The sequence below is a fragment of the Chlorocebus sabaeus genome, chromosome 25 (assembly GCF_047675955.1).
Source record: "Chlorocebus sabaeus isolate Y175 chromosome 25, mChlSab1.0.hap1, whole genome shotgun sequence".
Taxonomy (NCBI): Eukaryota; Metazoa; Chordata; class Mammalia; order Primates; family Cercopithecidae; genus Chlorocebus; species Chlorocebus sabaeus.
Window position 1 is genome coordinate 12,924,175 of NC_132928.1, and position 26,123 is coordinate 12,950,297.

At 36.9% G+C, this 26,123-nt stretch overlaps 1 protein-coding gene across 5 annotated transcripts in view; it reads left to right on the forward strand.

Moving 5' to 3' along the window:
• Positions 1-26,123, forward strand: part of ESRRG (estrogen related receptor gamma) — a 595,005-nt gene that overhangs the window by 435,737 nt on the left and 133,145 nt on the right. For all 5 annotated transcript variants that reach the window (XM_007988442.3, XM_073011508.1, XM_037986155.2 and 2 more), the window contains one exon: positions 5,959-6,075. In XM_007988442.3, the coding sequence (XP_007986633.1) occupies positions 5,959-6,075 (117 nt within the window). The remainder of the gene's footprint in view (positions 1-5,958; positions 6,076-26,123) is intronic.

The following is a 26,123-nucleotide window of genomic DNA, read 5'->3' on the forward strand; positions in this document are numbered from 1 at the left end:
TTGTAGTATTTTTGGAAATCGTCTTTTAAAGCCTGAAACAGAGTCTCACAATAACTTCAGTGATGGCAAATCATTGACCTTTAAGGGTAGACTTAAAATTTAGTAATGAACAAAAATCATCTGGCTTGATGTCAAAATGGAAAGGGCAATACGTTTGGGAGAAAGTGAGATATAATATAGTGCCTCCCAATCCCTGTTTATACCTTATAAAGTGGCTCTGGTGGCAGTTCTAAAGGAAGCACCAAAAAGTATTTGATGGAATCCCTTGAGAACAGATGTAGTGTTCCTACATAACTTATTTGAAGTCGAACTGTTGATGCATTCTTTGAAAAACATAACTCCCTTAACTTACGTGTTCATTGATGTAATTATGACTTTTAAAAAGTTATGTATATAGAATAAATTACTATTCCATAATATGAATCTCAGCTATAGATAGTATTTTCTTTTTCAGGTGGAAATGAGCACAGAATAGCTAGAAACAAACCATTGAAAACAAGAAAGAAAAACAAAGAAAAAAAGGAAAGTTGGATCACTGTAAAAATGGAAAAACCTTTGCTACTATACAATAAAAACAGAGTTTTCTTTCTTTCTTACTTGTTTATGTTTTAGGGCATTTAAAACAAAAATACTACAGATTATTGCCTGCAAGATTTCAGTGCTCTGTAATTGTGTACTGAGGCAAATCCCATTATTTTTAAATCACTTAATGTTGAAAAACAATTGAATAAACCCCACTTGGAGTGCCCTGTGGGTCATTGCAAGCTATTTGGTTCTGTTAATAAAATTAAAACAATTGCGAGAAATATACAGATGCTTTCAAATCGGCTTTACAATTGTGATGTCTATGCATGAAAAAGAGGACATGTCTTAGGAACTACATAAATCCAAATGTATCATTACCATGTGTGAGTGATGTGATTCAGGAATAAAGATTTGACATATATTTTTATTTTGAGATGCCATGCTAATTTACATCATTCAGCCCTTTCACTGCCAAACTGTAAAAGTCCATTAAGTGACTGAAAGGAATATACAAATTATCCACTGGCACTCCAGGCTGGAGTTTTACATACACCCTGTTATTCTCTCCGCCAGCTAGCTGCAAGATTCTATTAAGCAGTAAGTGAGAAAATTATATTGCCTGCAAACTAATTGTACAAAAGACTCTGAAATAAGTAATCAGAGCCCGGGACTTTCTGAAAAGCCGCCAGGAGATATTATAAATTGCTCTATCATTCTTGTCAGCCTGGTTTAAAAATCCAGAGCTTCCATGTTGATTTGGTTCCCTCTGCAGCAGAGCACACTTCCCTAGCTATTGACAAAACTGGGAAAGTTCCAGTCGTGTCATCAGTAGCTGCCCAATTCAGTCCCTGGTGCCATCTAACAAATGTGTCCCAGAAAATAGCAAGCTGTAATCCAAGAAAACTCCGTGTCTGAAATGAAAAATCCTATGCTGTGAACAATAACTTCTGCATCCTCCTGAGTGAATATCCAGTGTTCACATTCCAGGTGCCCATAGTTGCTACTGGAAATATTTTTGTCTAGTTTCCACTTTTAGAGAATGGAAGGAAAACAAGTGCCCCGTAGAGATCATATGGTCTACTGGGAGTAATGTCTTTGAACCATTACCAAAATAGATGTAACATCGTTACCCAGGTGCTTGGGGCAGCACATTTTTAGGATGAAATCCTTTCTTTATGGAATAGAAAAAGCACCAGGGAAGGTTTTTCAAGGGCACAATTTCTGTAGACTCTAACATGGATCAAAGACTTTGTTGGGTGGGTGATCATAGCCAACAACAATGAACTGAGTAACTCAATGGGAGGGCTTGGAAATTAGAGAGGTTTTCCTCCAGCAAATAAGTTATTTACAATGATGTTGACTTGTTTTTCAAGATACAAACCAGAGTCACTTAGTGAAATCAAGGTTATCCATATGTGTCAAGGCAACTTTATTGAAAAAAATATTTGTGAAAGGGACCCAGTTAATCAGAAAACAATTTCTATACACTTCAACTGAAAATATATTGTTTGTGAAGACACTAGGACCACTATGTCTTCCATCCTTTCATGGTGAAATTTTTACACATATGTTGTATTTGCTGTCACTCTGGGAAGAGTCCTTTACCTCCTTCACCCCAACGTAGTCATTTCTTTACTTTTCATGGCATAGTTCAAGCATTTGCTCCTAGTGAAGAATTTGCTGATCTTCCCAAGCATAATCTCTGTGTTTGTGGGAATGTATGTACTTACCAGTATGCCAGTACTGCATCCTGAACCATGATACCACCCACTAAACTGCATTGTTTGTTTATACGTCTTGTCTCCTCTTGGTGGACTCCTTAATATCAGGAACCACCTCTCTCTATCCCAAACCAGCCATAATACAAAACTCCTGGCTCATCGATTAGCACTGAGGATTCAACAAGGAATAACACAGAGGTCCTACTTCGAGACTTCATTCTAACACACTAGGAAAACCTCCCCTGCTTTTACATTTCTCCTTATCATTGAAGAATTATAGAATGTAATGGATAAAAAGGAGACCAGAGTCCTTTAAATGTGATCTAAAACTCTCATATCATTATTTGACAGATTTCCTTCTGCCTTTTGAAGAGATTTAAAATCTTTACATAATTATTCCTAGATGAGTCATTCATAGATTTAGCTACTACTATTGAATCAATCCTAAATATTTTCTCCAATGTAGCTCCAGTTCTGAGAGCACTCATTTTGTCAATACCAATAAGAATTGTATAGTAAGATAAAAATTATGTAACTCATTTAGCACCATCTATCTGTATTATTTTATTTTTCTTTTATTTTTATCCTATTCACATCAGTATGGATTTTTATTTCCCATATAATATAATTTCCTTTATGATTTCCTCTTTTATTCACACTTCACTCCTCAGAAGCTTTTGTAAATTTTTTGGCATAATCTTTCCCCTTTTGTTACACTTTTTTCCATTTTTGTCAAAGCTACTGTTCACAATTTTGAAAAATTAACTAGACTTTTTTTTTTTTTTTGAGACAGAGTTTCGCTCTTGTTGCCCAAGCTGGAGTGCAATGGCTCACTGCAACCTCCGTCTCCTGGGTTCAAGCGATTCGCCTACCTCAGCCTCCCACGTAGCTGGGATTACAGGCATGCACCACCACACCTGGCCTCCCAAAGTGTTGGAATTACAGGCGTGAGCCACTGTGCCCAGCTTGGATGGTTTTTATACCGCATAAAAAATGTCCATTGTCCTCTAGTGTCTTACCATCCAATGGGTAATATGTGTGTGAAAGGTATAACAAAATATGGTCTGCCTGGATATGATGAGAGTACCTGAAAAGGTATGAAAACCAAGAAATCATATTCTGGGATAGTCAGAGAAGTTTTCATGAAAGATTGGAATGGAGTTGGACTTGAACAAGGAGCCTTGGAAATATTTTAAGTAGAAAAAGTGGCAAAGATAGATAATTCTCAGAGGAAAGTTTGAAGGACACTTAGCAAAAAATGAATAAATCAAATTGGCTGCCTCAAAAAGTTCATGTCAGGTAACAATTGCAATATTGCTGGAAAAGTAAATGAAAGGCTGGGAGAAGACCCTGTTTGTAAGCCTTACAGTTTATATTTCATCCAGAAAGGCAAATAATTCTATTGATTTTTTAAAATCAGCGTCATGACGTGATCAAAGCAATCCTAGGGGAGAGGAAGATGACAGCGGTATGCCGCGTGGATTAGAGTGGGTCAGGACGGAGGCAAAAAGCCCAGGGAGGGGATAACTGCCATAGTCCAGGTGTGAGCTCACACATGCCTGATGTGCATTCTTGTCAGAAGTTTGTTGATATGAAGGATGGGGATACAGTTTTCAAAGAGGAAGTGGAACAGGTTTGAAAAGAATGATGATTATGTTTGTGGCAGTGGATCATCCTGGTAGAAGTTTTTAGCACTGGGTTAAAGGTGGGTAGGACTAGCACTCATACCTTGATAAGGGAAGTGATGAAAGTGTTACTTCATACTGACTTTTCAGGCAGAAAAAAGGAAAAGAATGCTGTTTGGCAAACTTTTTTTTTTTCTCTTTCTTTCTGTTCCTTTTAACCAGTCACTGTTCAGTCCTTCCTAAGACAGCAAAGACCTGTTTCTTTTTAAGTAAGTGTAGGGGGAGCCGTACAGGTTGGAAGGATCTAGTAGTCGAATACTAATTAACCCTTAGAAAATTACTAGCAAAACTCTTTTGATGCAAAATAAATATTCAGAAATGGTTAAAGAAACTCTGCAGTGAAGAATGTTTCATCTAAAGTTCAGATTATAAATCCTTTTATCCTTCACTGTGACCCAGTCACTCTGGTTTCTTTGACTTATCCTTGGTTTTCTAAGAGTATAGCATCAGTAATATCTCCAAGGAAGGTGATGGTATATACTTCTGTTGATGCAATTAATATTACTCTTATTATTTAACCTCCTGTTAAAAAGTAGTTGCTTTTTTTATTATAAATGCCATGAATTAGTATGCTAATTTAGGCAATTTTGATAGGCTATCTCAAATTATAATGTGTTTCTTTCAAGTCATGCATACTTAACCAGTTTTCAGTAGTTATAAGTGGTTAGGTATTACTTCCTGTTGAATTAGCAGTTGCTGAGTAGTTGAGTCTTTGTACTACCCTGCAATCCACTAATGTGATATTTAATGAGGAGACATCAGTCTGAAGAAAGGTAGTCAATATAAATCAGTGTTTACAAAGTGTGATTAACTCTGAAATATTTCATCAATGCTGTGGTCCCAGGCAGACTCTATGCTAATTACTAGAATCTGCGCATGTTTCAGGGGACTTGGATGGACCCTGAGTATAGCAAGCATGGAGCAGCAAAATTGCAATTATGCTCGGACCGTCTCTGATGACAATTTATGCATTTGGTGTGATGACCTCCCCCTTCCCAAGAGGGCAATAAACAGAATGCATTTTCATTAAGATACTAATGCACTTAATCACAAGGGGAAAGGGTTAGGAAGTAACGAAAGACCTTCAAGCACTATGTGACAGAGCTGATAGGGGAGAAAAGCTTTATTTTAAAGGCAGCTTCTTTACAAAGCTGTAGGCAGCCCCAAAGCACATCCCACACACTGCCATTGGTACTAATTGAAAAAAAAATTTAGTTTGGATCTTCTTGTGGTTTCTTAGTTACCATTTTAAATATGTAGGTACTACCATAAGTGATACAAAGTCTAATATTAAAAATATATAATTTTGTAGCAATTTATTCTTTGGTCTCACATCAGGGAACTTCAGTGTTTGAAATTAATTATGCAAATTATGTAACACACATCATGATGATGATGATGATGATAATGGTGATGACCATCATCTTCATTATCATCACCATCATCAGGAAGCATTTACCCAGCACAGAATTGTGTTTTAAGGCTCTGGTAAGTGCTAAAGCAACAACTAGGTAATTTCTGTCCCTACCCTCTAGGAGCTTACTATAACATCCCAGATTTGTTTACATACCATTTTCCACAGTGAAGTTTATATTGTTCAATGTCAGAAAGACAAGAAGCCTGATGCACCAAAGTATTAGGAAACAGAATAAATCCAGGATTGGCAATCCAAGAATCTGGTTTTGATATTTGTGTTGTCATGAACATAATCTATTTTGAAATTTCTTTTGGATCACAAGATTCTGGAAGACTCTTCCTTCGCATGGGTGGACTCAGCATAATGTTTTGAAGGCTAATTTTAAAGTTCATCTTTTGAAGCATTTTGCCATGTGTGTTCTCCTTGCCCCACGTATCTTTTGTGATTATAGCAGAGCATCTAGCTTGGTATTTGTGTCATTTCTGTTGAGTCTCATGTGACATTTTTCGGGGTGGGGAAGTAAGAATAATAGAGTTGACATTGCCTTTGGGATGCTAATGTTTTCTGGATCTTGCAAATCTGACAACTTTTTTTCAAACTTGTGTTGTAGGCAATATAGAATACAGCTGCCCTGCCACGAATGAATGTGAAATCACAAAGCGCAGACGTAAATCCTGCCAGGCTTGCCGCTTCATGAAGTGTTTAAAAGTGGGCATGCTGAAAGAAGGTAAGGCTCTTTTCTAGTGCCCCTGAGCTTTTGATTTTGGTGTGGGGATGGGAGGCAAAAAAATTCCACCAATTTTAGAGAAACCAGAAAAAGATGAGGTAACAGTAAGTACTCTGACTCTGATGGCAGAATACTCCTTATATACCTGGACTTTCTGATAACTTATGGCTAACCACTTGACACTGACAGGAAGGGACAAGGTAGGAGAAGCTGATGTACAGCCAAACACACCAGGTATGCTTGACCGTAGTGCTTTTTTCTTCTTTACAATTTGCAGAAAGCAAAGGATGAAGACAAACCAAGAGGCTACCGCCATTGAATTTTTGGTTTTCTTCTCATTACTGGGTTTGCAGAGAGTGGTTTTTTTTTTTTTTTTTTTTTTTTAATTTATCTTGGATTTAAAGTACTCTTTATTCTTTCCCAACCTTATCTTTTAGAGTTTATTTTCTATTACAAATGGCTTGAAATATGACATTAAAATTGCTTTCTATTTGCTTTCAGTTGGGGATAACTACAACAAACATAAAATAGTAACAGTGACATGTATTCTGTGCTAAACAAATTGCTTAAGCTCACACAGTTTATAATTGGTGGAGCCAGGAACTGAGCCCATTGATTCTAGATGCCGCTCAACTATTCCACGCATGTCGAAGGTCCTGAAATATTTGTATATTTCAGCATTTCTAGTGAAACTCACATGTTAGCTTGGAGATGGATAAAATGTTTTCTTTACTTTGTGAAGCCTGTGATTCAGTTTTTGTTCTTTTACACATTGCTGTACTTGTGTGTGTGTTTGTAAATGTGCATTTTTACATGCTGCATTTAGAATTTTGTTTCCTTTTCTTCAGAAAATTCACCAAGTTTGAAATGAACACAGTTTTATAAAGTAACACAATGAAATGTTGGGAATTAATGTTTGACAGAAAATTCGATTCATTAAATATTTAAATGTATAACTTCTGTTGCATCACAGAACTATGCTTTGTTTCTGGGGCTTGTCCTATTATTATATTTTGTTCTTACTGGAGATCCCCTATTTTTCTAGTCCATCGCCTTAACCACTCGGCCACGACTACTGGCAGTGAGATCCCCTATTTTTTAACTTTTAAATCCAAATAGGCTCACATATTAATTCACCAACAGTGAATCAGAGTGTAAATGAGTGAGTGCCGTCACGTGGTGTCATAATTTTTCCTGATTTGTTCTTCTTTCAAGATTTTTACTGTGAACAATATTATAGGAAGATGAGTGGATCAGATTATGTTTGGATATATGGAATTCACATAGTATTTCTCTGACTTTTACTTATCAAATAGGAACAAAGAAGACACTCTTAAATTCTTCTAGTCTTCAACTTTGCTCTTCCCTTGAGAAAGAGCTATAAACAAAGAAGTGTATAATGTTATGATAAAGTTTTACAAAAAGATGACCGAGATACATTACTAAGTAAATAATATATAAGAACAAGTTTTTTAATAGTATGATTCATTATATGTGTGTGTGTGTGTGTGTATGGGAATGTGTGTGTGTATACATATATATATGTATGTAGAGAGAGATGGAAAGGAGAATGGCTGGCAGACATTGTACACACTGTGATGGATATACATATGTGTATACATGGAGAAGTAGAAGGAAGGAAGGATACCTAAAGATTGGTAACAGTGTCACATTGGTGAATGAAAATGAGGATGGGGGTACTTTTTATGGTATAGCCTTTGACCCTTTTAGGATTTTTCAGAGTTAACATGTTTTATGCTTGTAATCCATTTGCTGAATATGTACTAAGGTCTTCCCATATTCCAGACACTATTCCAGGCTCCAGTGATATGACAGTGAAAAAGACAGATTAGGTGGTTCTTACTAGAGAAAACTTACGTGAAATTGCCAGAAGGACAATTTTGATAAAGGAAAACATATAATTAAAACAACCACCACCCAACCCACATGACAGAGTTTTTCTTTCAGTTAGGATGATGGTGGTAGCTTACGTTTGTGGAGTCCTTTATCTTAGCCATTGCTTTAACCCCTATAGCAGAGTAACAAACAAAACATATTTCTGAAAGTTGGTGATCAGTGATTGACAGTCAATTTCTGGCCTTAATTATATTTATGTTGCCACTTAGTTTCATTGTAGAGACTCAAACTAAACTTATGCTCAATCAAAAAGACTTAATTAAGAGTGATTTCAAATCCTTGAAAGTTGAGGAATGATTATTTTTCAAAAGCAAATCCATTTTTAAGAAGTTGTAAAATTAATACAAGAATGAACACTTTGTGTTGATGTGGTATTTATCTAGATTTAGGTTTTATTTTGAAATACTGAATTACATGGAGCCACTTCTCGAATTCTAGGAATATGTAACTTTTTATTAGCTTGATTTACTGCTATAATTTACATACCATTTGCTTTTCCAGGTTTAAAGAAGATATTTTTCCTTAAATATTTTTTCCATTGTGATTTCTAGCAGGAACAATCCTGAAGGGCAGTAAGAGTGAATGAAGAGGTGTGAACTGTGTTTAATTAAACATTGTTGATGAAAGTGAATGGGACAGTGCTTATCTATAATTCACACCTCTTCAATTGTTGTTATCAAGCAAGTATCTGTTTTCTAGGGAATTGCTGCTGTTGCTGATATACTCAAATAATAATTTATTTTCCTTTACTTCTTAATGCCCACTTTGTTGGCAAAATATCAGTTCTTTAACCACCTCCGCCTACCTCCCACAACCACCAAATCAAAAGGATGGGATGGTTATGAGTAAATATGGAATATTGTTTTTCTTCTGTACTTAAAAAATGCAGTGAAATATTGCATGGTACCCTGCATATAAATGCACAATTATGTTTGACCATCTCCTTGGTTCAAGACTTGCTTTCTAAGCCTGGAGAGAATGATACTGTCTTAAATGTGTCTTTATGGATGGAGAGGGATTTCAGTCCCATGCAGTATGTCAGAGATCATGATGTAGTAAATCTATTCAAATGTAAACCTGTTCAATTCAATTACCAGTCCATAATAAAATTTGCTGCTACAACCCCCGTGTTGACCACAGCAGTCCATACAGGCTGATGGCACAGCAGGTCTGGAAATTGACAGACAAAATCTATTTAAACAAAAAACAACATTAGTTCCAGAATCTGAAATGAAATCAGATTTCAACAGCTTTGATGGGAACTTTCTCTCCTTTAACAGATATTTTTATTCAACTAGCCAAATCCATTGTAGATAAAATGTGACCTGAAGGAAATGAGGTTTTCATTAAAAGGATAGTTTATAGAAAAATGAGAATTATACTGTTTTTAAAATAATAATCCTTAGCTCTATTGACTGGCATTTCTATTAATTATGGCATCTCACTTTGAGAAGATATCTGAGCGTTGGTGGGAGTGTGAAGGAGAAAGTGATGGCTTAGTAGGTAAACAACTCCAGTTTCATCACATTGTACGTAATTAAAATTCTTATAAGATATGCTTTCTCATTAGCAAGCAATGGAATTATACTTGAATACACAACATTTGATTTTAATGTTAGAATTTTTCAAAAAAATTGTACCAGTTGAAGAAAAGGAAAACGTGTTGTCTTAGAGAAAGCAACAAAATGCTGAAATACAACAAAACTTTGAGAAGTACAGTAAAACAAATGATAATTTGTTGAAATCCAAGTGGTGGCACCATTCAGCATCCTGAAAAATCCTCTTTGTCTTTCTCTCTCCTCTACTTAGCTGGTAAGTGTCACAAATGATGGGCCAGCATTATTTTTTTCTGTCATTATACCATACTGTATGTCAGAGAAAGCCCATCTATTACATGATATCTGGTCTCAACATTCCCTTTTCATTTTTTTCAGGTATTGCTTATTTGAAGGAAAATAACAAGAACTAATCAAGGTGCACCTATAAATCTGGTCAAGATTTATTTTTATTTTGATCTCTCTCCTTGGTTATTTAAAGGCTATTGCAGGACATACTAGCTCAGTTTGCTTTCTGTCAGTAGCAAACAGAGACATTTTATGAAAGCAATAATCATTTTATTTAGGTATAGAATTCACTGATCAAAGGATTAAAGGCTGTTTTGATGTTTATTGGCACGATGGCTTTCACCCTGGCAGCTGAAATATTTTTCTTTTACTCTTGCAGGTGAGCAAAAGTCTCACATTCACTCACATTATATTCTTTAGCCAGGCCAGCCTGCATGCCAAAGTATAGATGAAACAAGGCAACTTAGAGGACCAGTTTTGTTATTTCATGCCAGAAAAGTGTGCTTTTTCTTTTACCTTAAAAAAATATTACTTAACTTTTCTAATCTCCTATTTTGTCATCTGTAAAATGATGGCACCACTAATAGTATTTGCAAACAAAGTGTTGTAAATATTCAATGAGATATTGTAGGTTGAGAGCTTAGCATACCGTGTGGCCTAGTGTAAGGACCGGGTCAACATTAGCTACTGTGGCCAGAGAGAGTAAGGGTCAAGATTCGGGGCCAGGTGGCTTGTAGATTCAAGACCTGGTTCTACCACCTCTGAGACTTGGAGCAAGTTAAAGAACTTCTCTAAGACTCACTCACTTTAGCCTATTTATTTATAACTATGAGACTGAAGGTGGAACTTACTTTGTGAGGTTTTTGTGAAGACCAAGAGTTTTAATGTAGATACAGGGTCCAGTACATGCTTAGCAGGTGACGCTATGAGCTTGACTTGCTAGACCAACCCAAGGTCATGTAATTTGTTATCCACTGGCAATGTCAATGGCCTTAGGGGTGCTTTCCAAACTTTTTATAGAAGCACATCAATAAATGAAAATTTGCTCAGAAATTTAGTCTTTAATATCTGACCTTAGGTCAAATGAAGAGAGACAACAGTGTAAAAAGGAAAAAAAGGGGCTTTAACCCAAGCAGAGGTTTTCACTAACAACGTTCGAGGTGAAGAAAGCTTTAAAATTACTGGTTTAGCTTCAGAAAGGAGAACTTACTCCTTTGTCTTCAAAGGAAAAAGAAGAGGAGGAAGAAGAGAAAGCAGAGGAGGAGGAGAAAGCTAATGTTCCACCAAAGAAAATGGAAAAATGGCACACATTTTAAAATGAGCAAGGAGAATTGTAAGAATCCTGTTAACTTCATAAGTAAATTTTTGTGTGGGCATTTTTTTTTTTTTTTTTTTTTGAGAAGGGGTCTGGCTCTGTCCCCCAGGCTGGAGTGCAGTGACATGACCTTGGCTCACTGTAGCCTTGATCTCCTGGACTCAAGTGATCCTCTTGTCTCAGCTTCCTGAGTAGCTGGGACTACAGGTGCATGCCACCATGCTACTTTTATTTTAACTTTTTCTGTAGAAATGGCATCTCACTAGGTTGCTCAGGCTGTTCTCAAACACCTGGCCTCAAGTGATCCTCCAGTTTTGGCCTCCCAAAGGACTAGGATTACAGGCATAAACCCCTGTGCCTGGGCCTATGCTTTAGCTTTTATTTCTAATTTCTCAACTACCTAATACTGTGATGTAATTTGGAGCAAGTCCATTCATTTCTAAGAGTCTCCATTCCTGTATCTTCAGGGGAGCAGTTAGACTATATTCTTTCTTACCCCTTCTAATCTGAAATTATATATATAGTATTAAAAATGATATAATGCCTATAGAAACATTATTCCAATATATGACACCAAGAGACTTATAATTACAATGATGATGATGGTGATGACTACATCAATGAAGTTGGAACTACCATAGGAGCTCTGGTTTGATAAATATGGATAACGAGATGTGCTATTTGTGAATTTTGTCTTAACTGAAAATTCTTCTGATGCTTTTCATCTTCCTAGAGGAGCAAGAAATATGTTATATTTTTCAAAGTTAACAGACATGAGAGTTGAAGGCACAGTAGAGCAATTAATAGGTATTTAAATAAGTAGGAACTGAAGTACTGATTGTGTATTTTTGCCTGTGTTTGAAAAACTTTCGCTCTTTATTTCCTCACATTTCCTCCCAGCTCTTGTCAATATATTGAAGTGCAGTCAGTATGGTTTTATTTCTGTGGGCATCTGAAATCTCAACACAGACTGCTGTGATTGCTACCAGTCAGATCTTATTTGAAGTTTTATTGTTACTTTTTAAATAAAAATATTGACAGCAGTAGGAAAGGAGAAGAGCAGGCTTATATAATTATAAATGGCTTCTAAATATTTCCTCTGGAGGAAATGATAAGTTATTAAAACAAGCAAAACAAATCAGATAGTTATGTGTTTTATTGATACCCATTTTTGATTTTCATACTTGATTTTATTTCTTTAAAGTATCTTTCAGCCAGGTGCAGGGGCTCATGCCGGTAATCCCAGCACTTTGGGAGGCTGAGGTGGGACAGTTACTTGAGCACAGGAGTTTGAGACTAGCCTGGGCCACGTGATGAATCCTTCTTTTCTACAAAAAATAAGAATAAAAATAAAAAGCAGAAAGTTAGCAAAGTGTGGTGGCGCACACATGTAGTCTCAGCTCCTCCAGAGGCTGAGGTGGGAGGATGGCTTGAGCCTGGGAAGAGGAAGTTGCAATGAGTGAAGATCGTGCCACTGCACTCCAGCCTGGGGGACAGAGTGAGATTCTGTCTCAAAAAAAAAAAAAAAAAGAAAGAAAGAAAAAGAAAAAGAAAGAAAGAAAGACAAAAACATAAAGTATCTTTTAATTACAGAGGTACTCAGTGTTATGTATGCATATTTTCCCCGCTTTGTGAAAGTCTAGAAAATACACACAGTATGAAGATTCCAGATAGGCAGTGTAAACAATATAGTAGAGTTGTGAGTGCCCATGTTTCAGAAGAAGTAAAAGCGGAGGTTGAAAATTGGCATTTGGAATAAGTCATCATTTGTGGTGAGACAATACATGGTATTAAGATTTAATTATCATGTTATGACCCTACCCAGTATAGGAAAGTGGGACCCTGGGTGTCAGATTCTCATTAGTCAGATAAGGAACATAAGGTCAAAGAGTTTTAGTGACTTGCCCATGGTCCCACTGCAGATAAAGTGGGAATGGGATTAAAAGCCATGTGTGTCATATGCCCAGGACCATCCTGTATCTATGCCAAGCTGTGTTGCAGCCTTGGCCCAGTAAGGGGTCTTTCCTGCTCCTTAGTTGGGTTGATTGCCTGCATCTGTTGTTAGACCAAGAGTGACCTGAATACTTATTTGGCAGTTGGAGGAAATGGGAAAACGTCCTGGAGATCCCAATAAGCAACAGAGTTTATTAGTCTAATGAGGGGTTTTGAGCTTAAGGTATATAAATAAGTGACATTCTTTAGGAGGTGACTTTTCCTTAGGATTCTGTTCTGAGGAAACCAGGCTTCTCACCCAAAGTTTGATGGGACCACTGAAGTCAGAGATAATGATGGGAATTGGTCTGGGAAAATGTCTTTATGGGATAACTGAGCAGGCTAGAGTATTGGACTGATCGTGAGTTAGAGAAGGCAATGTACATCAGGAGTGGTGAAGATCAAATAGTAAGGTTGAGGACACTGTATGTCAAAAGGGTCATGCCATTTTGGCCCAGCTTCTTGACGAATTATTTTAAATCCATCAAGAATTGCCAGTCTCTATGAAATAAAAGATCTTCATCTTTTGCTCTGACTCATAGATTAATAGTGCTGACTTAATGTTTAGGAAATCCTTGGGTGGAAGAAATAGTAGGAGTATGGAGATCTTCTTTTACATTAGGGAATTAGTTGTCCAGATGCTCTATTTATTCTGAGTGATCCCAACACAGTCCATGGGTTATATTTTCTGTTTCCACCTTTTTAGAGAAGTCAATTTGTGCATGTCCACACATGCACACATATATGAGAGAGCACAAAATATACATTTATTCATTTAACTGCTATTACATCTCTCTAATCAGGTGGCCTGAGCCCCCAGGATATAAAGAAAAATTATCCCAGAGCTGTTTTGTTGCAACCACAGCTTGAGCCTTGATTTATATATGGTGGTGGGAACTCTGAGAGTCTTCTGAGTTTACCCTATCAGCAGGAGTAGCAAAGAGCAACTTACTTGTCTAATTACCCTTCTGTTTCATATTTTCCATTTTAATAAAATGTTCGTTTAAAGAGCGTAGTGTTTTCCAGGTAGGTTCTCTTTAAAAAACATAAAGCTACTCAGGTCATTTAGTTACAAGTGGATTTGTTTTTGCTTAGTTAAAGAGCCTACTTAGTATAATTTATCCTAACAAAACATCTTTTGTAAAAACCTCTGAAGAAGACATTGCCAAGGTGATTTTATTTTCCTCAAGTCTAGTATCATTATGCTGCCAAGTCAAAAACAGAAATTATTGGTAGGGAAATTTGGGCTCCTACTGCCTTCAAAAAGCAGAACAAAGAAAAGGAGAAAGCTTTAATGGTATTCAAGGAAAATATTTCTGGTTAGATGACAGTTAATAGAACTGCATTGACCTCACAGGTATTTCTTGCACTCTCTATTGTAATATTATCCTAAGAAGCTCCCTCATTAATGCAGAGTATTAAACAAAACTCCCAAGTTATAATATGAGCAATAGCGAAGAGCACCTTCTTTGTGAGTTTCGTCTTGACATTAAGCCATTTGGGAATGTACTTAAGGTACCACAACAAGTTATTTTATGTACGGATACTGTATTACTAGATGGTGATTTTTTTCATGTTTCGTTGGTATGAAACTTGAATAGTCAGTCTCAAAATGAATAGTAAAGATTTTGAAGGTAAGACTAATGACACAGATTTTTGAGAGCTGAATTTACATTAGGCTGTGTGCTATGTGCTTTTTTTGGGGTTTGTTCATCTTTACAATGACCTCAGTGGTAGCTATTTCCCCATTTCACAGAGGAAAGGGAAGCTTTGAGAGATTGTGTTACCTTCCAATGTTCTCATAGGGTATGAAGGAGTCTAGGTTCTGTAGCAGGTATTTTGATTCTACTGCCTCTGCTGTACATTTATTTAGTGTAGTTATTCTTTTGGAACTTCAGGAATACTCATGTATGTATTTGGCTTGGGATTCTTCAGAGGCTATGGGTATTATGAGGTACTGAACTCTTAAAAGATGACTTAAGTAACCCATCCCCCATTTTTGGAACTAGGGCTCATTTCAGTGCTTTGAGTTCTTCACTTAATGTCCAGAAATAGAATGAACTGTGTTGGAGGGCAATAAGTTTCCCAGCACTGTGAGAGATGTTGTAGGGAACAAGTTCAAGTATCATGTGAGGATTAGACCAGACTATCTTTTACAGTGACTTCCCACTCTGAGAGTCCTGACATCCCAACATAAACTTTGGAATAACTTAACAGTTACAAACTACGTAAATAAACATCAGTAATACTGAAGCTGTTCAATTCCTGGGAACTCTATTTACGGGTCTGTGTTTTTGTCAGTGCATGACATCTTATTTAAATCCAAATTGGAACATAGAGAAAAATTTTGCCTTGTGGCATAGCTTTAGTCTCTGGCTGAGTTTTTAGAAAATGAACTCCAGAACCACATTTCTTATAAGTCATGCTTTTGTAGAGAAGAATGAATCTGATCCACTGATTTTGTGCACCATCTGCCTCAGTTGTTTTGAGGATATGGCCATAGTGTACCACTGGAGTATTATCATCTCATCTATTATATAAAAGGGGAAAATTGAAGTTCTAATGTTTTCACGATTTGTCCATGATTCTGAATGTAATCCGTGTGGCTCTTAGAAGACTATCATATACTCCCTGCATACCTGCTTCTCCAAAACTTTTATATTTATGTATATATTTTAAAATCACAATTACATTAGAAGTGAAGTAGATAGAATCTTTGATGTGAACTAACCAGTTGCAGCACTACAAATTATTTCAGCTGAATAAATCTATGCTCCCTGCATTTGTTTTAGAGAGGGCAGAAAGACTGAAATCCTAAGAAACAGTTCCTATAGCTTTCTTCGATACTATTAAAAGTTAATCATTTATTTGATTGTCCCCATTTGTCATTGCCATTTGTGAACTTGAAATAAGAAGCCAGCATTTATCTAATATGTTACATATTTTTATTCTTTTTGGATTATAAAAAATCCCCGATGGATTTAGCCCCAAGCGGGGGAAACCTGCTTGAACATTTGCTGAGGCACTGGAAGGCCAGCCTGGTAAGTGGTGAGGGGTGGCCAGAACCACATAGGACTCTGTTTAGTGTGGATTTTTTTTCCCACCAGCCTCCAAACAACAGATTTTTGTTCCTTGTTACCAATGCATACGTATATCAACGTGACATCGATGATGATGACATTGTGCTTGAATGTAACTAAAGGAATTCAGGTATACATTTGAAGAAGACTCATTTAATGAAGTGTTTCATGGTTTTATTTCATTTGGGCCCCATTCCTAAATTCTTAGTGACCTTTCTGGTGAAGGCTATGCAGAGTTCTACTCCACCTATTAATATATCAATTATTAGGCATGATTTTGTTCATCTCTAAGTCCTCCTCATCTGACACTGAGCGCTGGTCATTTTTTGAGAGATTGTTCTGTAGTTCATCCTTTCTCGCCTTCTCTCTCTCTCTCTCTCTCTCACTTAGTAGGTTGAGGAGCCACCAACCAGCTTCCCTAAGGCAAGCTGTCTGCAAAGGAACAAGCCAGCTGGCTTGGCCAAGGTTGATCAATGATGAGAAGCAGGCTAGGTTCCAGGTTCACAAAAGCCACTCAGTGGAGAGTAGGTCAGCGGCTTCCCCAAAGCCAATTAGCTGGCAGAAGTCTGAGGTGCCTAGTGCTAGCCAAATTCCCTGAGCCTGATGGTACTAGTGGGGAGTCCATCCTTGGGCTTGCTGGCAAACCAGACTTAAGTGAATGGCAGATTGTGTTTTTGAGAGCTAGTGTGGCTTTGTGGCTACCAGAACAAATATCAGGACCTGCCACTCCACTCAGTCTTACCCAAGTAGATTGCACAGCCCAAGCACAATAGTAACTGACCCTCAGGTGTGATGGATTTCAGCTGATTATCCACAACATAAATTCGTTTTTACCTTACTTTGCCTTCAATCCTTTTTCAAGTTGACATGAATATGAATCATGCCATTAGAAGAGAGTGATATGGAAATGGTTTTGGAAGCAGGAAGCATTACAGAGCCCTTTGACAGGAATGTCAGGATTTCTACTATTTTAAAAGCCCCAAATGTAAGATACTCTTCTTTTATAGATGACTGTCTGAGATGAAATGGGACCCATGGCAAAACCCAAAGGGAGGGTATCTGAGCAATTGCCCTTTGGTTAACCTATTTCTCTAAAGATTGTGTGTATATAGGATCAAAATTCCTTTCCTATTTTTCTCAAGAATTACATTTTCATCTATTAAATCTTATCTACATAGGCTGTATAATCATCATTTTATTATGTCTGTACCATTTTACTAGCATTTGTATGTATCTTGGGGATGTGGGAAATTTAAGGAATAGAGTGTGTAAAAACGAGGTAATTTACATTACTCGGTTTAACTTAATATGTATTTCTACTTAGATCTTGTTTCTGTGCCAATTTCCAGTTTTGTGTCTCAGTTCAAGCCAGCATGTTGCCCCCATAGGAGGTCAAGTCCATTTTGCCTGGCCTCCCTCTCAGTTCTCAACTATAATAAGTGTTTTCCTTGGGGCCACCTGAGCCCTTATTTAGTGGCTTCTCCCTGGATTGTCCAACTAATATCCCCCAACCACGCTTCTTCACACAGAAGTTTTGGAGCAAATGCAACTTTCTCTCCCTTCACCCTCTCCACCCCATTAAGTTTGTTCTTTTTGTGGAGGTGGGGTTGTTGTTGTTTTTGTTCTAATAGTTTCCTCTAAAAGCCAAATTTCTTCACAACTCTACTGAATTATCGTTTGGTGATTTCCAAACTTGTAACTTCTATAATGGTCCCCTCCCTACTCCTGCCTCCCATTAATTCACCTCTCTGCTCTCTTAGGCATTTGTCTCCCAGCCTGTTTGGTTCTTCAGTATCAACATTATCATGATCATTAGTATATTTGAAGCCAATCGAATGGCAATTACTCTGAACTTAGCCGGTCTTAAGTTATCATCAATTCATACATAATTTGGAAGTATTTGGAAGGAACGTGGATTCATGCCTTCTGGTTTGAACTGTGTAAATATTTCTATCTGCTATGGCAGAAGTACATCCTGTTCTTTACAACATCTAGAGTTGGGGTGAGGTTATTCTGCCCAGGAGCTGTTTTCTATCTATCAGTCCAAATAATATGCATTGTAAGTCTATCTCCAAACTTTTATTCATCCATCTTTGACTCATCCATTCAACAAGTGTATTTTGAGAGCTGGCTCCATACCATTCACTGTGTGAACATGGACAAAAAGAGTTTCTATCCTTATGGAGTTTATGATCCTTCATAAGCCTAAAGACTTAAAATAACAGAGATGTTACCCTTTTCAGAATTTCACCAGCATTTATATTCAGTTTCATGCTGTTTAGCATTTAATTTCATGTTTTCCACAGAGGGAAATAGAACATAAAGATAAAGAGCATGGACTCTGGGTCAAATGGAGTCTGTGACTATTGATTGAGCCCTTGAAATGTGTCTAATGCAACTGAAGAAGTCAGGCTTTAATTTTATTTAATTTTTATTAAATTAAATTAAATTAAATAGCCCCCAATGGCTGATGGCTACTGTATTGGATAGTGCAGAGATAGACTCAGGGTTCACTGTAAACTTTACTACTTACTAGCTGTGCCATCTCAGACAAATTACTTTACCTTTTTAAGCCTTCCCTGTGTAATGGAGATTGTAATTATACAAACATCAGAGGATAGCTTTCAGGGTTAAATGAGATAATATATGTAATATTCTTGGTACAGTATCTGGTAAACAACAGCATTAGGAAAATAATAGGCATTATTAATTTTTAGTATTCCATTCTTCACTTGGGACGTCTCATGGAGCAAAGCATAAACAACTTGAGAACAGGAACTGTTTGTGTTTTAGTCTTTCATGGCACCTAGTACAATAATGATCACATAGTAGGCACTCAATAAAATATGACTTTTTTTTTTCTTTTTAAAGCATACTTCAGTATACTTTTCAATTGCATTTTTACAATTAGGGTGCAGGAATAATCTTTCATAAATAATGATTTTTAGAAATTTTTCATATATGTCTTATGAATAAATTTTCTTTTACATTCATATGACCATGACAGAACTGTATTTTAGAAGTCCTGTTTTATCAAAAGTATATTGACTACACTTATAATATAGCAATTGGTATCCAAAAAAAGGAGAAAGAAAAAAAAATGAGGAATAATGTTGGTTTTAATCTGTCTTCTCCGTAGACATGTGATAAGTTAGTGAATATAAATGAGATAACAATTAAGACTTATTCTAAATAACTTGTATAAATAACTTGCCCAAGATCAGACATCTATTAAATGGTAAAGCCAGGATTCAATCTGAAATTCTCTGACTCTGAAGTTCATGTGCTGTACTGATATTTATAATGAAGTCTTTTGGTTCTTCTCTTAATCTTACCAGAGTGTCAAAAGGTGAAATATCCTTTAAGTCACATGGAAGCTGCTGTTCTCTGCTATTACTTCCTTTTGTGAGCCAGGAGACTTTTATTTTAGGGAATGGTCTTGGTTCCGGAGCTGTTACAAATTCCAGAATCATTTAGAATGTAGGCATTCTAAAACAGGAGAGCTGTGCAATAACAAGAACATCTAATTTCTGTAAATATTGCTCTTTGCAGGACTAGAATGTGATTGCTGGAATGTCTGTATAGAGTATTTCTGCTTTATCATAGAGACGGTTTCAATAATGTTTGAGTTATGTATATTTCTGAACAGCACCCCTTCCGTGTAGACTATCATAGCCTATTGTTTAGCGGAAGAGGTTTTGCCATTGCCCAGCGTCTATCCCCGAGAGGCTGTCCAGGTTGTTGTCTGATTATTTCATTTTCCATTTGTAGCATCACTTTCATGCTCTGTAGATGACTGGCCCAAATTTGTGGTCCGTGAACAAATGTACTTCTCAACGATTCTGTATATGTCTGCAGGTCTCCCCAGCAGTCATTAATTAGGATCTTGAGGGGATAGTGTAGAAAAATAAAGCTTCACTAATGGTGACAGAGTAAAAGGAACAGAAATTCAATTCAAACCCTGGGTGCCTAAGAAATGTTAGAGAATCTCCCGGTTATCTCACAAATCTTTAACTATTTGGTTATGTGCTCCAGCAGAGAAAATCTATCAAAAGTTTTGTTAAGATAGGAAAGAACAAAATCCCCCAGCTTTTACAAGTAATGCTATTTCTATTTTAATGCCACTCAGGAACTGGCCTCTTTGAAAGTTCCCAAGCTTGTAAAGCTAGGAATTCTTCCCTTCCTCACCTGTCTTACTTAACTTGCAGTTCCAGAATCTAACTCGCAGCCTCAGTTAATGCATTGATTTTAACTGGAAACCCAAAAGGAGAGAGTGCTGTAGTCAGCTGAACTCTTAAACAGTCCTGGGAGACCAGAGTGATTTGCACATCGGAAAATAGCTAATGGGCCAGAGAAGCAGAGGTTAGTTGCAGGGCCTTTGCTACTGTCTCTTTTCGATCACAATGGGAGAGATCACTGATAAAAAGTCTCTAACATGAAGTGCTAAGGCATACCTTATTCTTTTTCTTTATTTTGGCTTTTATATTTTTCTTCAGGGCTGGGTATTTTAAAGAAACTCAAGGCTGAGAAAAATGGAGGAAAATATTGTGGTCATTAATTTCTTCTCCCATTGCAAAATTTCAGTAAGTAGTATAATATCTTACAAAGTTACAGGTTAAACATAGTTGAAAAATGAAGAGAATACATTTGGAATTGTATTGTAAACACATTATTCCACATAGTATACTAATAACATCATAGAATTTACTAATGGACAGCCCAGGGTTGCTGTTAAGTCGCCAATTCCTGGCAAGATTCTTAATGTCTCTAGCCTCAGTTTCTTAGTCTGTAAAATAGTGATAATAATAATGGCCTATCCTACAGAGTTTGCTCTGAAGATTAAATAAGATAATGTATCCAAAACACTTAGCACAGTGCCTGATAAATATTAAGTCCTCTGTAAATATTCATTGTTATTATCATCACTATTATTTCGTTACTCAAATGTTTAGGACCTTGCATAGCTACACCAAAGATGAATCGGTTCTGCTTGGTCTCAAATGTCATCTTGCTGGAATTTTTTTCCCTCCGAAATGACCAAGTGCTATGTTCACAGCAGGCTTAGGTTGTCTTCACATTGCTCGCTGTCCGTGACTCGCTGGGATCAGAGGTCCCCGATAATGCTCTGTGTGACTCTGGCCCAAGACCCTTTCCTGTGTGCAGGAGAGCTGAAGGTGACAGGCAGGGTCAGCAGAACCTGCCAGAATTACAGAGACCCCTCAGTGGATTGTGGGGAGACAGCAAGAAAGTCTGTCATGGACCAGAAACAAATAACCTTGAACCCATGGAATCACTTCTCATCCGGACATTGCTAACTTTTTCTCAGGTGTAATTTATGAAGGCATCTACAGTTACTTTTGCACACGCTAATCTGTTCATTCAGTTCTAGCATTTCAGGATAAAAAAGACATATTATAGGTGAAGAAAGTGCTTCCACCACCACCTAGAATATTTAACAACCATATTGTCCCTTGAAAACCATTTGCTATTGTTGTTTTTAAGTCTCTAAACAACTTGGGTTCAAAGCTGCAGGTAGCTTAGAACCTATGAGCTCTTTACTTGCCTGCTCAAGTTCTGCCTGAAAGACATTATTCCGGCCAGAGAAGCAGCAAGTACAAATTGTTCATGCATAGCGATTGTTTCCCTCTCTTCTCTTCTCTGCTGTTTCTCCTTCCCCTGCTACCTTTTCACCCTTGTATTGACCCCTGAATATCAAATTAATGGCAGCATATCAGGATTCTGTGTGGCACTTATATCCTTTGATGCTGGTTTTGTGCCTGCACTACAGTTCTCATGGCAATGGTTTCATGGTTTCAGTCTCAAAGTATGGGGTTTGGAAGGAGGATTGGTGGAGAGAGAGAGCAGAGAGAGAGCAAAGAAAAAAGGAGGGAGGAGAGAGAAAAAGGAGGGGAAACAAAGAAAGAAAAAAATAGGCTTCCATAGTGCAGATGACTTTGTTCTCTGTTCCCCTTAAAACTTGCATTCTTTAACACACTTTCTGTTCTTTTTCTGTATATATAATGGTAAACTGCCAGAATACTGATGAGGCCAGAATGATGTTTGAATCTTTCTCTGTAACCCACCAACCCACACGCATCCTCCCGTTTTCTTTTGGGGAAGGAAGAAATGTATCCGCACTCCAGTCTGTCCCTTCACCAGTTGCATCAGTGAGGTGGAGACTGTCCCCCCTGGGCAGTCTGCTCACTGGGTGGATGCACTGCCTGTCCAGCTATTCTGCACTGGCTCGTCTCTAATTAAAGTACTTGCTATGAACGATTTTTAAGTACTGGAGCTTAATGAAGTTAGAAAAAGGATTTGGATGCAGTTTGTGAAGACTTCAAATTGTCTGAGTTTTTTCTCTAGGGAGAATTGTAAAGTCTGGAGGCATTCTGAATTACTTACAATGTATTCCATTTTGTTCTTTTCAAAAATTCTCTCATAGTGGTGAATAGCTGAGAAAAAAAAAAAGCCCACTGCCCATCTTTTCCCCCAGGAGAACACTGTAACTCTTGCTTTGCAAAGTGGCTTCTTGGGAATTTACAAGTCTTTGAATACTGTTATCTAATTAAAGGGATCTTTAATTCTCATTGGCAATTCTACCTTTGACCCTACAGTATCTAGGAGTTGAAAGTAAAATCACATTCATCCAAGATAACCCGAAGCTTGTACATTTGGAAGCTTATCCCTTTCACTAATGCCTGGAGCTTTATGCTTCAGAGATATTGGGCTGAGCATGGAAAAGGAATGATCTGTATAGTTCTATGTAGATCTATGAGGTGAATTTCTTTGTCCATTGGTGGTTTACTGCTGACCAGTAAAATGCTGGCTAATACCTTCTGTTAGAGATTGGAGTCGCAGTAATTTGCCGTCAATAACTGTAATTAGGTTTATCTACCCTTTTAACCAACACCATAATCTTTACCAAATTGTTATTGTTTGGAGCTAATGAGAGAAATTCTGGAAAACTATTTTAAAGATTGATCTCAAAGCAGTTCAACTCTATAGGGATTCTTCCTTTTATCCATCTCTTACTAATTTTCTTCTGAAATATTCAAATGCTTTCTCAGAATAAAATGTCATGAAAGCTTGTCATGTATCTGAAAAATAATTAATATAATTGACAGGAATGTCGGTTTTCTGCTGAGGTGTGTTTCTCCTAATCCCACTGTGCAATCTTTAATATTGATCCAATTGTTAGGAAATCTTGTCACTCTCCACTCACCGTAACTGGGCTAAATATTTTCAGAACTGAGGATCCTGAAGGTATAGAATATTTACATCTGTATCATAATCATCGTTTGACAAAAAGAAGTTTCCTTTCACTTATGTGCTGGGGCATTGTGTACATAACATCTATATATGTAAGAGGTATATACAGCATGTGTACAATGCTTGCTTGGATTTGACAGTTTATTCATTATGTACATTGCATATAATATTGCAAATGACACATCAGAGTATTGGAATCTAGGCAATAGGAGTTCAGCACTTAAAGTGTCCAGGTTGCACCTGAACTAGTTGGAGCCTGCCAGCCCCTGCAAGCCCACTGAGAGCATCTGTCTCGCCACCACCTTGCTCATGCTGTCTCCTCCGCAGGCCCTCCGATTCTTCTGACTATGAGCATAAATCATCCACCTGTCAGGAGCTCTTGCTGCCTGGATTATGCAATGTGCCTGCCTTCATTTGGAGGTGGTGTGAGCAGGAGATTGCTGCAAATGGTTTGCATTCATTTTAATGCCATCCCAGCATTTCTTTAGCTTTAATGAGGGGATTAGGGTGGTGACAATGACTTTCAGAGACAATGAAAGTCTTCAAGATTCTGAAATTTGCTTTGTATGTTGAGGATAGCTCAATTTGAGATCTCTCTCCCTCTCTCTCTCCCTCTTCCTCTTTTTAAAAAAAAAAAATCCCAAATGAACCAGTAGTTTAAACATTTAGGAAAGGAAAAGGATATTATACAAAGCCGGCTGTCTATAGCTCTATTTATTGGCTTTATAACAGTTCCCTCCAGCTGACAAAGTTAAAATCAGTCAAATTTATTGCTGATTCTCAATGAGTTACTTTCTTTTGGGCATTGACTTTACACATATTGGGGAACCTCCCCCCTTTTTTTTCTTTGCTGCTTTTCTTACTCTGGAATTAAAAAAAAATAAAAAACCTAAAATGTCTTCAATAATTTTAGCTTCACTAACTGTTGACTAGTACAGGTAAATCATACTTTTACAAAAATCTCTATTTTGTGTTTTAAATTTTAATCCTTCCTGGTATACCCAGGATAACCTCTATTGCAAAAATTGAGATCCCCCTCCTCAACCACCAAAATATATTAATTTTTCATTAAGAAAACATTCTAGTCATGTCAGCTTTATATCTATGATACATACAAAAACATGAAATTTTCATTTTCTTTAATTAATAGGTCCTTTTGGCATCGTCAGACTTCAACTCAAAGGAGATATAACTAGGACTGTGTTTATTTTATTTGAAATTGGAAGAATGAAAATTCCAGTTGTTTTCTTGCTTATGAATAGCAAAAATGCTATCATTGTTTCACAAATGCTATCATCACCTAGAGATACATAAGTTGCATAGCACAGATGAGTGAAAGAAAATATTGCTTTGAAAATGAGACCTAAGTCAGTGAGCCATTAGCTAAAGTCAGGGTAGGGAGACACAACATTATGTATATTTGGTAATATCTTTAAAAAAGTGTTTTGATATAGTTTAATATAGGCATATTAGTGAATTAAATGACATAGTACTACACTAGACAGAGGATGTGTTATCTAAAATATAAGATTCTTTTATTGTCACAGAATTTTAAATAAAGTAAGCATTAGATTTACATTCCTACCTATGTTTTCTTTCTTAGAAGCCTTTGGGACCTCCTGCGTGTGTTTATTTGCTTAAGGGGATATGGAGGGCACCTCAGGAGGGAGAGAGTGACAGTTCTTGCTGGCTTCCTGTCCCCCCTGCTTCCTCATCCCAATCCTTGTCCCACCTCTTCCACTGTCAAAGCCAGAGAGCTTCTCAGTTTTCCTTGGGCACATGTGTGTGAATTTTATTAAATTCTGAGACACTAATATTCACAAAGAATAAACACTTTCATATTCTTTCTACTATGTGTGTGTACATGTATGTGTACCTATGTATGAATGTATATTTCATATACATATATAATAAATAAACATGTGTGGTATGTATTTTATATATAGTGTATATACTTATACACTTACATATATCCCTTTTGAGGAAACATCTAAATTAGACTTTTGCATTAATACTGAACACACTGAGATTTGGTCTACATTGGAGAGGGAACAAAGAAAGAAAATTAAATGATGTTCTAGAGAACCTGGGCTATTTATAAGTCCTCATAACACAAGAATAATTATTTTTCCCTTGACAATAGTACTTCTAAACATCTTAGTCACACACGGAAATCTTTAATGCGTTGAAATATGATGTAAATGCATTTTCCAAGTATTCATAAAACAAACACTATTTACCAAGATAATAAGTAGCCCGCGAATCTTGAAGTAAGAGCTTTCTCCTTGCTACTAACATGGTTGCAAATTTTCATCTGCGCTGAGAAAAGTGACTGTATAGATACACAGTTTGAACATAGCAACTTCCTGTGAGTATTTTTGGGAACGCAATTGGCCTTATGAGTGACGCATACAGAATCCGAGTTCCATGCTTGGAAGTTTATTAGGTGAGGAGTTAACAAGTTAGCCTCCTACTTTTCTACCCGTTTTTAATGTGATAGAAAAGTATCAGGATTTTTTTTTTTTCTTTTCCCTCTGTTGTAACCTGGTGGACTCAGCTTCCTAGAACAGAAAATGTGTTTCATCATCATTTTTCCCCGTCACTGACAAATCTAAATTTATGTATATTTTA